The 18,556-nt window shown below is 37.0% G+C and overlaps 1 protein-coding gene across 3 annotated transcripts in view; it reads right to left on the minus strand.

Annotated features, from left to right (window-relative positions):
* Positions 1-18,556, minus strand: part of prkag2b (protein kinase, AMP-activated, gamma 2 non-catalytic subunit b) — a 37,876-nt gene that overhangs the window by 13,590 nt on the left and 5,730 nt on the right. For 2 of the 3 annotated variants that reach the window (XR_001632242.1, XM_016464680.1), the window contains exons 2-3: positions 17,526-17,597; positions 13,424-13,670 (exon numbers count right to left, since the gene is read on the minus strand). Coding sequence is in view for 2 of the 3 variants with exons in the window: in XM_016464680.1 (XP_016320166.1) it covers positions 13,424-13,670; positions 17,526-17,597 (319 nt within the window). In the remaining variant the exon portion in view is untranslated. Of the gene's footprint in view, positions 1-7,309; positions 7,922-13,423; positions 13,671-17,525; positions 17,598-18,556 lie in introns of those variants that run through there. The other variant, XM_016464681.1, reaches the window with a different exon arrangement.

The raw sequence follows: 18,556 nt of genomic DNA on the forward strand, positions 1-18,556 counted from the left end.
CTGCTCTGTTCCCACAACAACATCACAAAAAAAATCACATGACTCTGACTTTGACACTGAATAACAGGTTATAATTCTTCACACTTAAAAGAGTATTTTTTTCAAATTCTTCAAATACCAAGCATAAATGCCCATTCTGTCTGACAGATAAGTGTTCGAGAACTTGATTCTGTGTCAGCTTCGTAAACAATATTGACATGTAAACAATTGTTGGTATAATGTTGAAAAAAAAAAAACTTAAATTATTATTATGTATTACGGTCTATGTTCATGAAATATGTCTCTTATGCTCACCAAGACTGCATTTATTTGATTAAAAAGTAAAAACAGTAATATTACAGTAAAAGAGTTATATTTTGAAATATTATTACAATTTAAAATGTTTTCTATTTTAAAATGTCATTTATGCTTGTGATGACAAAGCAGAATTTTCAGCATCATTACTCCAGTCTTTAGTGTCATATGATCCTTCAGAAATCAATTTAATATGCTGATTTGCTGCTCAAGAAACATTTATTATTGACGAACAGTAAGTAAAATAATATAGTAATGGTAAAAAAAGAGATAATTAATTTGAAATAGAAATTTTGTGTAACATTATATAAGCCTTTACTATATCTTTTGATCAATTTAATGCATAATTTAAAGTTATCCAAGTTGTTCTTTTTGACGTAGGAATACCGTTCCATTTAAATGATCTACTGGTTTTGTGTCCAACATCTACCAATGAGTATGTTTACATGGACAACAATATTCCGATATTAACATGATTAAGACAATACTCTGATTAAGAATCTACCATGTAAACAGAGATTTCTGATTACCTTAATCCGGCTAAAGTCATACTCGAAGTAAACACAAATCGAATTAAGACGTGGAGTATTCCTATTTTAGTCGCATTATTGAAGTGCAGTATAGACATACCTGTATACCTTAATCACACTATTATTACCATTGTGTAGGACTTTTCACTGCATTTTGCAACAGGATACACACACGGCAGTGGTCAACCATTTGAAGGCAAACAAAAGAGCATGGCTTCAAGCAAGAAGGCACATTTTTATCCGTCATATATTATATTTTTAAGCATCTGTTTGCATGTATAGCATGACAAATAATTAACTGCACTTGAAGCTTTCGTAAAATTAAAAATGAAACACCCTAAACTGTATATGTCACCGCCGAATATGAACTGTATGTTTATACGTGAAATTCTGGAGGGAACGTTGGATGGCATTGCGTGGGAACGTAACGACTTGTTATAGTGCATAGATCACTTAATGGCACATGTAAAACAGGAACATGAAAGGAATATTCTAAAAGCAACTCATGTAAACACCTTAATCTGAATATTGTCTTATTCAGAATAAGGTAAATAATTAGATTACTGATGTCCATGTAAACGTACTCATTGTCATTCTCATGAGTGGAATTTGCTGCATGTCAACAGTCCTGATCTGGTAACCCTGCACGTATCATGCAAAAGTCTTAATGTAAGTGCAATTCTAAATTATTTTCTGTGATAATCAAAATTATGCCACAAATGTGGTTGATACAGCTTGACTCATATGTAACACAGAACATTCTTTTGATTCAGTGTTACTATAGAGTTAATCACTCCTGTTTAGAGCTGGGTTCATCAGAGATACCACAGCAAACAGGTGTGTCTCATATGACAGCCCTCACATAACCCCTTGTGTACTGCATGACACAACACATGCACTGATATATTACTGCACCAGCCTCTACTAATACTGCTGTAGCACTATCAAAACCACATATGCTCTGAGGAATCTTTAAATCTGAAGCATGATTTGAATATCAGTACATTAATTCAGCTGAGAGTTGAAGCAACTGGGCATATTCAGCTCAGGGCACTATTCATGTATCTCTGCTATCAAGGCATTTGGCTATAGCACGTCACTATGCTTCATCTATGGACGTTTCATAGTCAAAACGTTCTGTGTTGGACTGGCAGATGTGCATGGTTTGGGCTGTATGCAAGTGATTCAGAAAATGGGTATCCATCATTAGATTATAAGACAATATGAATTTGCGTTTCATTTATGAAATGCACTGTTGTAATCAATTAGTTTACTGTAGACACGATTAGCCCTGGCAAGCCTCCTCTCTGTGTACGAAGGGAAGATTGAGGCTGGGGTCAGGCTGGCATCAATTAATGCTGGTGTCCCAGTAGCTAATTTTCAGCTGTTCATCATTCATTAACTTCATTTACATAGTCGTTCAAAAATCAGATTGAGTCAGTGCGCACAGTCACACCTCTCAGCGGGTGGGCATTAACAGCCCCAGCTGGGTGTTGATGGCCCTGTCGACACACCAAACACATCCAACTTGCCTTGATATTATCGTTCAGTCAGTGGGACAGACTCTCGTGGTCTTGGCAGTGACCAGTGGATAGAGGTCAGAGAAAGTCATGTAATTAGGTACTCCTCTCCCAGGCTTAATTATTGAGCATGATGCACATATTGACTATTTTTTCTGAAATTGTGCCCTCTTCTGTAGGAGGTTTGACACTAAAATCGAATTATAAAGGGTAGTTCACCCAATAATACATTTCATTATCATTTATGTACCCTTGTGTCATTCCAAATCTTCTGTGGAACACAACAGAAGATACTGTATATTTCGAAAATTGTATCAAGGGTATTTCAGACTTGAAATAGTTAACTATAGCATTGCGCATCCTCGCATTACATATCGCCCAGTACTATAAAGTTTTCCCTTGATTTTCAGACTATAAAGTTAAGACGAGCAGTGTTTACGTGAATGTCCAATGCATGTGAATATGAGGCACGCGACTGAGTGACTGTTGCTACGCATCTAGCTGTAACATTTAAACACTGCATTGTTTCACATTGTACAAGTTTGGCATCGCATTGTGGGGTCAATGCTGCAAAAGCAGGAGCTAACCCTGCTCCAGGGTTTCATAGGGTAAAAAGCTCCTCAATTACCAGTCTTAAAGGGGTCATATGATGCGATTTCAATTTTTTCTTTCTCTTTGGAGTGTTACAAGCTCTTGGTGCATAAAGAAGATCTGTAAAGTTGCAAAGACTAAAGTCTCAAATCCAAAGAGATATTCTTTATAAAAGTTAAGAGTTAACCACTCCTACCTAGCCTCGTTTATAATGGGTTTTCATTTTTTTTGTCTCGTCGCACCGGGACACGGCATCAACAGTATGGTGAGGGGTGTAACATTTCCGTCACATGCTTGAGGTATTCGGCCAATCACAACGCACTGGATAGCTGGCCAATCAGAGCACACTTCGCTTTTCAGACCGATGAGCTTTGTAAAAATCGACGCGTTTCAAAAAGGCGGGGCATAGAGGAGAAACAATAATGTACAGTATGTGGAAAATAATGTGTTTTTTTAACTTTAAATCGCATAAACACATTTCATTACACCAAATACACAAAATAATGTTCTTTTTAGCAGCATCATATGACCCCTTTAAACATTCCTTTAGCTGGGGTTAAAGTCAGCATGAAATCAAAATGGACAATTCTTATATTTTATGGAATATTGCATGAGATCACAGCAATAGCAAACAACAATGGTCCAATCAATTTCCAATGGAAAAAAAAATCAAATCACTCCCTAAATGTTTAATGTTCAAGAAGCCATTTCACACATATATACGTCAAAATAGTAAAGAAAAGACTACCGCAACTTTTGTTTCGTATGTTAAAGGTTTATAACAGGGGTTCGCAACTCTGACACTCGAGGACCACTCTTCTGCAGAGTTTAACTCCACTCAACTTTACTCAAACACCCCTAAACCCCTAAACACCCCTTGATTGTCTTAATCAAGGTCTTCAGGATTACTAGAAAGTTAAAGGCAGGTGAGTTTGATCAAAGTTGGAGCTAAACTCTGCAGGAAAATGTATCTCGAGAACCACTGGTTTAGAACGAGGGGTTAAGTGCAATGTGAAAGGTCTTGTTTGGACCCCATTGACCTTCACGGATTCTGAAAAACTGTTTCTGCCCTCAGCCTCTCTGAATTGAGAGTTAGGTAAAGATGCGGTCACATTTACAGTTGTATCAGCAAATATTTGCAGTTTCAGTCATTTCAATAGGAATACATTCGATTTTTGTATTGGGTTCGAGTTCGTCACACTAAAGGCCAAAGTATACTTTGGTTTTTACATGTGCGCGAGGGCAAATTTCGTCACCAGAAAAGTATGCGCGTACTGTATGTGCACCATCCAATTTTTGTTATAGCTCCTACTTTGTACATGCAGGTCGCGCATGCGCATTGACTTGGTTTTGCACTAATCAGTTGTTCCACAAGGTGGCAACACTGGCCTGGGCCATTGTTTCACAGCAGAAACGAAACTAAAGAGACAGAACAACAACAAATACCAGAGACTGCAACAACAACAGACGCCTGCATTGACAAGCGCTTGTGTGAGGGGGTTATGAGAGAGACACAACTTTAGATTAAAGAGTACAAGGACATTTTTATCTGTCATAACTTCTGGAGAAAAACAGAGCAGACACTGGACTAAGATGAATCTTTCTAGAGCGCATGTGTCGACCGCCTGCGTTCACGCACACTGTCAAATGGAGTATTCTTTGTAAGGCTGCGTGTTCGACTGTAGTTATACGCTAGCATACGCATAAAAATATACTTTGGGATTAATTCATCACGTTGGCGGTTGACCAACAGAAAGCTGCTTGGTTTGAACTTCTTGACTTGCTTGACTTCTGTGTGAGCAGTTCTTCATAAATCGCTACATATTGACAATGGACCTTTTTACCTGCCGAATTACGTTAATGTGTCCAACACCTTAGGTCTCCTTCATAACATGGCCCGTCCCTCCCTCTAGGATACTGGCTGGGTGGACTCATGAATTCGCTACAAGATTTCTCTGTCACCCCTTGATTTATGTCAGTAGATGCGAGGAGCTCATAAGTACAGTTACCGTATCACTGATGCTACGCTATCTGAAGGATGCTTGTTGGATGAAGGTACAGTACAGTAACTCCCCTATATCGCTTTCTATTAAACTTGGACCAAAAATACACTTCTCAAATAAAGTATATGTGGGTAGTTATCAGTAAAGGTTAATATGCGTGCACGAGAACATGACTTTGGGATCCTAACTATCTTATGACATTCAGCCAGATTCAACCAGCTGGCTTAGACCTGTTTTGGTGTGTTGTTGAGTTAGCTTCTTATTTTAGCCTTGCCACTGCTACACATTCCACAAGGGCAGATAACACTCACTCACAGGCCTCCAGAGTGTATGCTAGGACTCAGATCAGTTTGACTCCATTCCATGGCGATGTTAGTGAAATGTTTAAGTCAGGGATTCTGGTTTTACACTATTTGATGGCACCATTTACCGTGAGACCTGAAGGATGAATGCTTGTGTTAATTCAGTTCAGGTTTAATGATGCAATGATATAGGCTAGTTTGAAATGTGTTTACAAATCCTTTGACCCATTTGAAGAAATTAATGCCATCTAATCTAATTGTGTGCTTGCTGGTTTACATTATATTTTTATCCTTGTAAGCTATTTGAGTAACTGACATGCTACAAATGAGAATGTTCATATCAACACCTTCCTGCATGATATTCCACACAGCACATCATAATACCTTTACCATATTAACCAGATTGAGCAAGAAGACTATTGAGTAACATGCTTCCAACAGCTGGAACTTGAGAGACGGAGGCTTCCGTGGCTCTTATTCAGCAAATAATCCATGTCAGAGTCAGTCAGGAAACATACTGGCTCTGAAAAATCATCTGTCAGTCATAGAACTAATCCTAACCTTTATCCTAAGCCTGAACATAAATGTGAACCAAATTTTGGATTCAGCTGACAGTGTGATGAGGCAACCTGAGCTTATTCGATTTGCATCAGGAACACTACTTCATGTGACAACACAGTGAAGCCCCTCAGGACCCCACTGTGACTCTAATACAATACTCCAGTCAGGCTGACATAATATGACCCATCATATGATTCAGCGCATGTGTACGTGCATCCAGATATTCTGACTGAAAACTGACTGCTGTAATACAATGAGAGAAAGTATGTAAGGTACAAGGTAAGTTGTTCTGTAGTTGTTCTTTAAAGGTGGAGTGTGTCATTTCTACACTACTATAGCAGCACCATACAGTTTTGCAAAAATATTAGCTTTCAAACAGATTTCCCAAACAATCCCTCTGTCTACCATTGGTCAGCCAACAGACAGTCCTGCCCCAAACTTACGCCATTGTTTGAGCCAATATTGCTACTTTGGGCTGGTCAGGACACCCAAACAAGCAGGATAATATTTTGATAATGCCATAGTGTTTATATTTTTAGGGGAAACATACAGATTTTAAAGGTGAAGTGTGTCATTTCTGCACTAGCAGCACCATACAGTTTTACAAAAATACTGGCTTTCAAACAGATTTCCCAAACAATCCCTCGGTCTGCCATTGGTCAGTCAACAGACAGTCCCGCCCCAAACTTACGCCATTTGGACACCCAAACAAGCAGGATAATATTTTAATAGTGCCATAGTGTTTATACTTTTAAGGGAACTCACCTTACGTGCAGCTTGCTTAGTTGTCTCTGGGTAATGAGATGGGACAGTAGAAAGTATTTTAAAATCGAAAAAATGACATCACCTTCAAATCAGTCCAAAGTCAAGCTGAGTCCAAATGTCACAGATTCTTGTTTATATTCTTAATATGCTTTTCAAAAACATATGGGTTTTGAATTCCCAGTTCGTGCCTCCAGTTCAATTTGAGTTTAGTTGTTTCAAGTGAGTCTGGTGTCTTTTTCAAGGCTTACTCCTCATGTCCTAATGGAACCCACTGTCACATTTTTTTTTTGCGTCACTGTGACGAAGGCATCAGCTGAAGGCTTCGGGGTCAACCCTGAACCAAAGTAGGTCTGAAATGACTTTCCCTGCCAAGTGGTTAATAAAGACTTACATAATACGCAGTTCAACATAGACCATTCCAGCCTACTGTAATTTCCTTTACCTCTACACTGGAACGTCTAGGCCGTCTATTTTAATGATCTTGACATACAAAAACAGTAGCCAAGTCAACAGACCATGAATGATTGATCCAGTTCAAACAACAATTTATGTCATGGCACTTTATGCAACACATACATATACTGTACATATCTGATGTACTGAGACTTTCTGATGAACAACAGTCAATGCCTGTCTCATAATAGCACAAGGCAGACTGGAACATTCCACCACCAGACAGATATCAATACTGTTATGTCTAGCTGAAGGCTCTATACAGAGACATATCCTGATTAGTATCTTACCAGACAAACATGCCGATTCTGACTGCCGTCTCCCGGTGAGCAGCTCCTCGTCATGGTGCCTCTTGGTCCGACGCAAACTACCAAACCTCTTCATGGGAACCAGCAGGCCTCACGTCCGGCTTGAAGATCAACCATACCGTCCTGACTAAAGCAATGACACACGACACAGAGATCCCGTTCGGATAACAGAGAACTCAACACCAAGTGAAGCCAAAGCAAATTTCCAGGATTCCAGAAGAGGTTCTCGTTCTCAGTGAAGCCAGATGATGGATAGCTGTACCTTCAGAAGTGTCTCCTATAGATATTTATGACAGTCTCTTTGTTCTACACAGATGCCACGTGTCCCAGCAGTCAACTTGAATTCCTCCAGTACCCTTTGTAGAAATGAAATCCTGGCATTGGCTGTATTCCAGTGCTATTTATTGATCCCCTGATTCCCTGTCTCCATGAAACACACAATGCAGTCCGTCACTTTGCTTACACTGTGTCAGTTGACCAGACCCTGCTGATGAAAGCAGACTTGCTTATGGCCCCCAGTGCTGCAGATTGTCTCCGAAGTGATGCCTCTCTTCACTTATCTATCTGCACTCTCTCTCTCTTCTCGCCTTTTCTCTTCTCATCCCTTTCTCTCTCTCCCTCTCACCAGCGTGCAGCCCTGCCCTCTCTGCAGGAAACTGTCAGGTGCAGCTGTGTGTCTCTTTAAAATAGCATACATGGCTGTAAAAGGAGACCAGGCAACACAAGCCAGCAACACTTTTGTTTCAGTCCTCCACACAGTTTGCTCTTTTTGCTTGACCTCTGAATTTACATATAGACAGTAATTTTTTTTTACTCTGCTACTCTTATTTTACCCATTCGGTCTTTGTGTCACCCTTTCATCCGATATTCCTGGTCTTTCTGAAACTTTCAGTTATGCAGTGCCATTTTACATTCCCTGGATTGTAGTTCTTATATTTAAAATTAAATTATTAATTGGTGTTTGCTAAACCTATTCTTTTTATAATAATAATAATAATTATTATACATGCATCCATCATCCAAACTGCAAAGGTCGCAGAGATGCTGGAGCCTATTTTGACTCATATATTTTATAAGCTCTTCGTGAGTTCTCACCTGGTAAAAATACCACCATATGTACACCAGGGGTGTGCAGTCCATTTAAGCTGCGAATGCTCTGCATAGCCAAGCCATTTGAGAATAATACGTTTGGGAATAATACGTCTCTTAAATTAATAAATTAGATAGCATAGGCTACCCGGTTAAAGAAAAGTCACTGCTCGCCACTGATATACACACATACAAGGAGAGCTAAGCAAAACAACACTAAATGTATTATTTTCTTTTTGGGTCCCAACCAAAAGAACTAAGAGAACCAAACTATAGGTGTGAACACGCCCTTAGAATCTGGATTTTCAATCCTATAGTGTCACTTCTGCAGTTTGAAATCCCATCTCCTCCCGATTGTTCAGAACTGTCTTCTCTCCAAGACAATAATACAGAAACTTTACAGCAGTGCTGATGCCGAGAGCTCTGTGTCCCTGTGGTGTCTGACTCCTGGTGTTGCATCAATCCAATCCAAAGAGAATAAAGCCATCTATACATGTTCAGAGAACATGAAACATAACTGAAGATTCAGTGGACAAACAAAGCAGACCATATTTATTCAATGGATCAATGTCTGTCTTACTACAATACACAACACAACTGTGTTTATAATCTGACCCTTCAAACTAGGATATATGATATAAGACGATTGTGTGACTCGCAGTGCCTTCTGGTGGGAAGTAAAGGAGATCGCCGAAACACGTTTGAACTCTAATGTGAGTGTAGGCCAGAATGAATTTCTCCACTATATCATATATAAGTATAACATGTATGATTAAACAGAAGTGGAGCAGGTTAAACAGATGATATGAAGTGAGATTAGGTTAGGTTATCTCAGTGCATGCAGCAGCTCAGGTTTCATATTATTCAAATAAACTGCACAAAGACATGTATTTATAAAGCCTCAATATGCCACCACAATGATCAGCATAAGTCCATGAAAAGAGCTCTATGAAATGAGCACTTGGCAATTTAAAATGGCTCTAAAGATTTTGGCAATGAAGGAGGCCACTTCCTGTGAACTTTTGGCAAAACGAGGCAAAAAAAAAAACTGACTTCGGAAGAACCCCTTATTGGAGAACAATCTGGAAACGTGGCCAGAAATTTTTAGGTACATTCGATTTGGTTCAGTATGGCACACAGTAACAGGCACTCAGTCTTCCCACTGACTGTTGTCTCTAACATTGGATGGATTTCTGGAATATTCTTCTCACTGAGACAAACAAACCTCCTAATACTATTAGGACAGAATGACTCACTGCTCTTTTTTGATGGCGTAGACTCTTTAACCACTACATTTCTTAAGAAAATCCAAAGATTTTCATGTCTTGAATACTTTTCATTTAGAAAGTAAAGTTGTAATTTATAGATAAAAGAGTTTCTCTCAAGATCAACTGATCGTAGTGACTTTGTGAGCCATTGCCATGAAAATATTACATTTATATACTATCATATATGGCAAAAAGGGGTTTTCAAGCATCAAAACAATAAAAGTTTAATACAGCTTTAAATTAGTTAGAACAAGAATCCATAGATGGCATTAAAAGACTCTACTTAAGGATTACAGTGCAGCACACAAAACTAATTAATTGTCATTTTAAATCTTTACCAATCTTTGCCACTATCCTTCAAACCACTAGGTTTTACCCATTTGTCAGCAAGACATTTTTAATTATTTAAAATAAATTTAGTATGAACACTTATTATGCTATATATGCTGAATGATGATGGAACATTATTTCACCCATGTTTTGACATTTTATTTTTACAAAAGTTATTTGAAACAATCAAGTAGACACTTTACTTATATAATATGCTTTCTGGGTCTATAAAATCACTTCTGTAAATTTAATTTGATGTGGAAACCAAAATGGGACGTCTCATCTTTGACCCACACACAGAGTTATACAGCATAACATTTTGGTTACATATTTCTCCACAGCAGATTTTGGAACTGACACGAGGAAAACGGAGCACTTCTGTTAATCAGCCACATGGGCACAATCTCTGGAACGAAACAACTAACATTTGAAACCAGACTGAGAAGGTGCTGTGTTTTACGTCATGCTTTTGATTGGTTGACTCTACCATACCGAACCTGCAATTCTCTGTGCAAGTACAAAATAAGTGCATCAAAGTACAAGAACAAATTTGAAAGTGTCTGCTGAATGAAAAATGTAAATGAGTTACATAAAGCTGCAAGACATTATAAATGCCAAAAAGAAGTATGACTCTTAAAGGGAAAGTTAACCAAAAAAAATATAAAGAAAATTCTGTCATGATTTACTCACCCTCATGTTGTTACAAACCCAAATGACTTACTTTCTTCTGCTGAACACAAAAGATATCTTGAAGAACATTGGACCCCAATGTTTTCCATTGTATGGACAAAAAATACCTTTTTCAGAATATCTTATATGTTCCACAGAAGAAAGAAAGTGAAAAAACCAAATCCTCTCACTGACAACCTGACATCATTAAGAAATAAAATAACTAGGTGATAAGCTTATGAAGAATGGTAATAGATGCAATTATGTTAAAAGCAAAATTTCAATTTTTTTAGGATGCTGTATTTACTTTATTTTACAAAAAAAAAACAACACCACAATAAATCTGTGAATATCCAAAAATCTATATTGGTATGATATGCTATGGTACATTAATACTTGATTCCTCTTGATACTGACATGCAGTTTAATCAGAGCAGCAAGCCAAAAGAAACTGCTTTCCATAAGGATGATTTAGGAGTTAGGAGTATTTGTTTTAAGATATTGATTCTCTATATTAAAAACTTGATTCTCCTAGCATTACTGTTGCATAAAGTCAGCAAATGAGCTGTGAGTCTGAGACTGACCTGTAAATCCTGTAACAAGCCCTCACTCAAGTCATTTCCAGGCCACCACTAGACTCTGACTAGAGAAACAGTGATGTGGGCTCATGTCTGTGCCCCATTATCTATCAAACTGCTTAATGTGCACATTAGATCTGCACAATTTGGCCTAATAGCATGTGCTCTAATGGCTTTAGTCATTAGAAAAAATAAAAGGCTAGAAAACCCAAATCATGATCTTACCACTTCCTGTTCTGATGTTTTGAAAGTGAGTCAACAGGAGCTCAAACTCTGCGTTAAAAGTTCCCTTTCGTCACTGATCAGCTTCCCCATAACCATTATAACAAAAGTGAAGATGCAAAACATCTGCAATCAGTATACAGAGAAAACTGACTCAGGAAGTTGCTGAATGAATTCTTACCATGCTGGTAATTGTTTTTGGTATTAACTGCTGTCTTAAAGGGGTCATATGATGCGATTCTTTCTCTTTGGAGTGTTACAAGCTCTTGGTGCATAAAGAAGATCTGTAAAGTTGCAAAGACTAAAGTCTTAGATATTAGATAAAGAGATATTCTTTATAAAAGTTAAGAGTCAACCACGCCTACCTAAAACGGCTCGTTCTAACACGCCCCCACACCTCGTTTGTAATGGGTTTGAATGTTTTTGTCTCTTCGCACCGGGACACGGCATCACAGTATGGTAGGAGGCGTAACATTTCCGTCACACGCTTGAGGTATTCGGCCAATCACAATGCACTGGATAGCTGGCCGTATTTTGATGGAAACTTCATTGTTGGGAGTTTCATTTAAAGGGGTACTATTATGCTCTTTTACAAAGTCTTGATTTTGTTTTGGGGGTGTACTAGAACATGCTCTCATTCTTGGTGGTTCGAAAAACGCAATATTTTTCACATAATTTACATTATTAAAATACCTTTCTCCCAGCTTAGACAGTGTTTCAGTACTGCCCCGCCCCTTGCCAAAGCAGCAAGTTCTGTCTGCTCTGGTATAGTTAAGGATGGCGTCAATATTGCCATATCAATTTGAGCCGGATTCAGACCCAGAGAATATTGAACAAGAGGATCGCGCAGAACCTTTGCACGCATGGATATTGCAAGACATATTAGAGTGGTAACATTATTGTTTTTTTTGGCTAAATCATGTTTTAGATACGATGCCAAATAAATTGCAACTACTGTTTCCTGACGTCATCTGCTTTAGAAAGGCCAAATATAGACGTTTGGGCACGGGGTGAAAAAACAGCGTTTCTTCGACATGGCGAAAACTTGACGCTACAGCAGCTCTTCTTCTTCTTCGTTTTCTCTGATGCACTAACTCTGCAGCAGTACTTCTTCGTCGTCGTCGTCTTGTCTGATGCATTCAACCAAGCGTTATAACCACGACCCTCCCCACCCCCCAACCATTCGAATTTCCGTAGGCGGGAATTATTTTAATGATATTCTAATGGGCCGCTTTGTGACATCACAAAACCCCGGAAAACAACGCTGTAGTCCAAATGAGCCGTTCGTTGTAGTTCCCTTTGGAGTGGACTTTGAGATTTGTAACTTTGTAGAACTTTTTTATGTCCAAACATACACACTACACACTTACTAAAATTCAAAAAGTCAAAAAGCATAATAGGACCCCTTTAATCTACAGCATGCTTTGATGAGACCAAATTACTTCATATAGTACTTCAAGTCCTCATAAACAGGCCATAATGTGATATGTTTCATGAGGGTAGAAAGAACATACAGCATCTTGCTATGTTAAAATACATAACACAAAATACAAAAACAGCTAAGACACATAACATGCTAGTGTATATCACTGTCCAGTCATTTTAATTAATATTTCTATATGTATAAATGTAATATTTTATTATGTATAATATAATATAATATAATATAATATAATATAATATAATATAATATAATATAATATAATATAATATAATATAATATAATATAATATAATATAATATAATATAATATAATATAATATAATATAATATAATATAATATAATATAATATAATATGGCTCAGGAACAGCTAATTTCATTAGCGAAATAACAAAATAACCTAAAAACAGGGCCAGGACATTATACTTCAATAACCATTTCATTAATCACCAAGCATGAAATATGCAGTATTACTGAAAATAACAGACTTGTGTCTCACCTTTTCTAGATTTGGAGAAGAGCTTGATGCTGGCAGGGGCTGAGCTGGACGAGGAGCGGAAGATACCACTGAAGCTGAGACGGCGGGGAGATTTGGGAGGTGAGGCCTGGTGAGATGATAGTGAACATGGGAAGATGGTTTTAGGAGTGCCTGGACTGGTCCTGGGACAAATGGGAGCTGAAGCTGGGGTACAGGGTTGGCTGGTAGAAGGCTTCAAACATGGGCTTGCCGAGTCACTTCTGTCACCCTGAGGGGAAAAAAGTAAAGATATTTATACAATGAACTCTTGGAGCTGTTGAAATTACAGTATAAGAGAAATGTTCCATGTAGATCCTGTCTATTTCCATTTCTGCTAATGTAAGATAATTTTCTCTTGTCAAATTCTAACTGTCAATAAAAAGATAAGAGGAACTGCTTTTACATAATAAAGTAAAATGAACCAGTTTCTGAGCCATTTGTAATTTAACATAAGCAACTGACCATTTGCCTTAAATCACTGACCAATCCTGCCTTAGCAACTGTTGCTGTCTGCCAAATTAAGTTTTTGCTATTTTCTGATGTACGTCTTTGCTATATTATGTGTTTTTGGATATTTTACACAGAATTTTGTTATTCCAAAATATGGCAGATAAAAGATTTTTTGCAACGTCGCACTTTATTGTAGCCAATGTAAGAATAATAGAGTGCATTAATGCCTGCCCACAGTATTTTTTTTCATTAATTTTTCCCATAGGGATATTAAAAAGTCTTTGTTAAAGCATTATAAGCCATAAACCAAACCAACCAGCTATGAGGTGAATTACAACATTACAAACATTTACTTGAAGCAAAAAAGTATTTGATATCAGACAAAAAAGAGAAAGAACTACAATCCCATGAACCATTGCAAATGACACAATTGAATTAAAAATGATGGAGAAATATAAAACTATCCATTTAAAGTTGTTGATTTTATGTATAGAAATAAAATATTTTAAGTTTACTGAAATATATGCATACATATTCAAGGGATTCACTAGGGATTCCGCTCTTAAACACGATCATTAAAAACATTAGTAGAAAAAAATGCAAACTGATGACTTCAACAAAAGCATATACCACTGATTAACAACCTTAGAGCTCACAACACGTCTGTCTTTAAAGGTTTATAAGTTATCGTTAAAATCAATTTCATTTTGCGCTCTATGGGACGTTATAAAAAACTGGTTTGACTGAGCAACAGTAACCAAGTGGGCGGAGCTTAACAGCGCGCAAAATATACAGGAAATTACATTAGCACAGTCAACTGATTCTATAACACTCAGCATGATATCTCAAGCTCAATAATGGCCACAGAATCTCTGTCAGCCGGATCTGTTTGAAGTTTAAGACTTTTGAATCAGGCAGAATCAGCCTTGCAATGTCAGGAAAAAAGAAGCAAGAATGAAGTACTTCAAAGTATCGATGTGATAACAGCGTAGAACAGGATGAGAATGTTACTACATCAGCATACTACTTGAAAAAAGCAAGACAAAGCCAAAGCATTGCACAGCACATGCTGATGGAGAAATATTTTCAACAAGCATTAAGAAGAGATGAACTTAACAACTGTGAAATTACCTCAAGGCTTCAAGTCAAATCAAGGCTTATAAACAGTGAGTGACCTGTAATGATTTGTAGTGAAATGACTCATTATTAACTATACATTAAATTATTAACTATACTTTGGTAACTTTATTTCACAAATCTTTCTTGTATACAGTTCAATTAGACTATTTGACAGTCAATACCTTTACCAGGTTGCAAATTTGTATAAATACTGAAATGTAAATGAACAAATTGTGAAAATATGGAAAAGAAAAAACTCATAAAAACTAGTAAATATTGATGTCAGCATTTCTCTCAGGACCACTATCGTCAAAGATGATTGACAATTAGCATACAGTGTGGATTGGCGGTATGGTTCTGTTCTGGGCAAGAACTCTCTGCGCATCACGCTACGCTTGATATTAACTATTGAAAAGTTTAACTGCTTAGTGTGGCTGAACTTAGTACACAAAGCCACACCTGAAAGCAAGTTATGTTTTCTCATACTTCATTCCACAATGGACAATCAGTTTTGAGTGAAGCCGGCAGTGAGCCTAGTGCCCTAAAAGTTAGTATTTCAAAGCGTTGACCTTCAACTCTTTGGCAAACACTTACATTGTTTATTTGTTAATGTGCCCATATACTAGGTTGCTGTTGCATCACAGGCTGTTTTCATTGTCCCAGCTCTGTTTGGTTTTGATTACAAGAGGAAGGGTAGGCGTCACCTTCCAGCTTAGCTCTGAGTGGGTGAGATATATATATATTAGTGTTGTCAAAAGACCCGGTATTTCGGTACCAAGTCGGTACTAAAAAAATGAAAACGTTACGGTACCAGGTTTTCTTAAGTACCGGTTCTTGATGCGCCATCAGAAAACTATCCTCTTCCAGTGTTGCCAAGTCCGTGGTTTTCCCGCGGAATTGGGCTGCTTTAACACTGTTGCCGCGGGTTGTTTTTCATGTCTGCGGGTTGAAAAACGACCCCATTAACGTGATATTTAGCCCCTGGAATGCGAATTTTACCAGGTGAACCCCGCCAAAACGCGCGTATTTTATCCCCGGAACGCGATTTTTAACGGGGACCCCTCGAAACGCGATTGGGCGGGTTTTGTTGTGAAAACCTGGCAACCTCTTCATAAAAGCAGTGGCGACCTCAAGAGGAGGAAACGCATCAAACTAACAAAACACCCCGATCAAGTTCAAGCAGGTAAGTTTCAATTACAATTAGCATGTTTTTGTGTTTTGCTTTGGTACCGAAATTGGTACCGAGAACCGTGGATTTTCACTGGTATTGGTACTGAATACTGAAATTTTGGTACCGTGACAACACTCTAATATATATATATATATATATATATATATTATATTACATGTTGTAAAATAATAAAACATGAAAACATCCAAGAGCATGAATCCTTTTTATAGGCACTGTATATTTGGCACAGTTAATTCAAGTTTAATATTAGACACGTATCAACAAGGCAAAAAAAATATAAAAGCCATTAGAGTTGGCTGTAATATGGAAATAAATAATGCAGAACTACTTATGCATGGGTCGACCATTTCACTCTGACCTTCATTTAACAAATACTGCCATTTATACAATTCAATTAGAAATCGTGGCACATGCTAAAGTTTCTTTCCATTTAATTACTGGCATCTTTTTTTCCATTTCTGTGCAAAATCATCATCCGTAGCCATAAAGAAAGCATTTAAATCGTTGAATCTGAAACAACAGAACAGCATGTGTAAAGAAAGTTTGCCTCGCCTTTTATTCATGAGCAACTCCCAACTCTTTTCTTTAATAACAAACCTTGTCTTCATTGCTCAAGTGCATGTTTAGTCAAGTCAGCTCTATTTCTGTGTAATATAACCCATGGTGTAACAATCCACACATCATTCCTTCAAACCGCACATGCAATGGATCTGCTCCAAAACCCAGTGTCCTAGTCTTGCTCTACTGTCTACATACAATAGAGGCTTTATAAGGAAGCATGCTAACTGAACTGGAACTGAAGTGACTGATTTGGAACACTGCATACAGAAATGTAATAAATGACATACAGTATATTACACTTTATATAGCCATATATCTTACCTATAAGGCAATATATATTTTTCACAGTTAATTAAATTACATACAATTACATGCACAGTTAATTGAAATACATACATTCTCATATGTTAATAATATCTATATGATTAATTTTTATGGTATTATATGTAGCAATCATACATGTCAACAATATAACTTTTAGTTATACATGCAACTTTATTTAAAACAACATACATGTATATGTATATATTTACTTATATAATATCAACGTGTATTGACGGGATTTAGAAAGGATATACATATACATGACATATATGTCCAAAATGTATTACACATACATGAAATTGTTCTAATAGGTTTCATATATGTTTTTACTTCATATGGAAGTATATGGAAATGTAGTATGGACAAAAACTCAACTCAGTCTAAATCAGTCTAATTTTGCACAAATTCTGAAAAAGATTATGATTTTGTGTATTTTACCTTGCGCATTTCATCTTTATTTGCTCCGTCAGTCTCCCTGTCCATAAGAGAGGATGTGAATGTGCTCAAATCCTGTTAAAAGACAAAACAACAGAGTTAATGATAAAAGCCAAACTATATGAATCTAAACAGTCTTTTAAAGAAACGACTTCAGCCAAATTCTCATAGCAGTCCACTGTAAATTAGGGATGAATTAAATGTATTGTTGCAATGTAGGTTATCAGCAGATTTGACTATTTTTTTCGATTGCTATTGTGTGATGTTGGATATTTAATTGTGCATGCTCATTTTTTCTATTTTAACATTTAAAGGCTCATTTAAAGTTAACATTTAAAAACACTAATAATTAAATAACACTGTTAAATGTAATCATTAGCAAATCTTAAAATTAATATCAGTTTTTCATAGTGTATATGTTTTGATGCGTAAATTCACATATAGCATTTATAACTGTTGATTTAGTTTTTAGTGTTTTATTTTTAACCATATTTTGATAAATTGGTGTAGAATTTTAGGCCACATTCTTTTCTGTATTGAATACAGAAAATAGTAAATGGATGAAGAAAGAATCAACAAGGCTGAATCAAGGTGATTTAGCAATTGTTAACCTTATTCTTTAAGCAGGTGCTGTTAAATAATGTACAATATTAGGCGTAAACAGCCATTTAGGATGTCATTTATGACTGTGTGGGTTAGATTTTACTCTGCCAGACATTCCTGATCCACATAAAGAAAGACAAAATGTCTCTAATCTCTTATTCAATGGAGGCAGACTGGGAACAGGATCAAACACTGGTTGGTTTTGTCGGCGGATGCTTTCTGTTGGGCCTGAAAAAACATCACTGTGGGGGGTGATGTCAAAGTTTAGCCATATTTTAGGCAACTGTTCAACAGTCATTTAACGGAGTTAAAACAGTAGATTAGAGTAGCTCAAAAACATTTGTTTTTAGACATTTTACTTTCACAAAAAGAATGACCCAATGCAATGAAGAGAAAAAAAAAAAAAAAAAAAAAAAAAATGGCCCCAAACA

The sequence above is a fragment of the Sinocyclocheilus anshuiensis genome, unplaced genomic scaffold (assembly GCF_001515605.1).
Source record: "Sinocyclocheilus anshuiensis isolate Anshui unplaced genomic scaffold, SAMN03320099.WGS_v1.1 scaffold524, whole genome shotgun sequence".
Lineage (NCBI taxonomy): Eukaryota > Metazoa > Chordata > Actinopteri > Cypriniformes > Cyprinidae > Sinocyclocheilus > Sinocyclocheilus anshuiensis.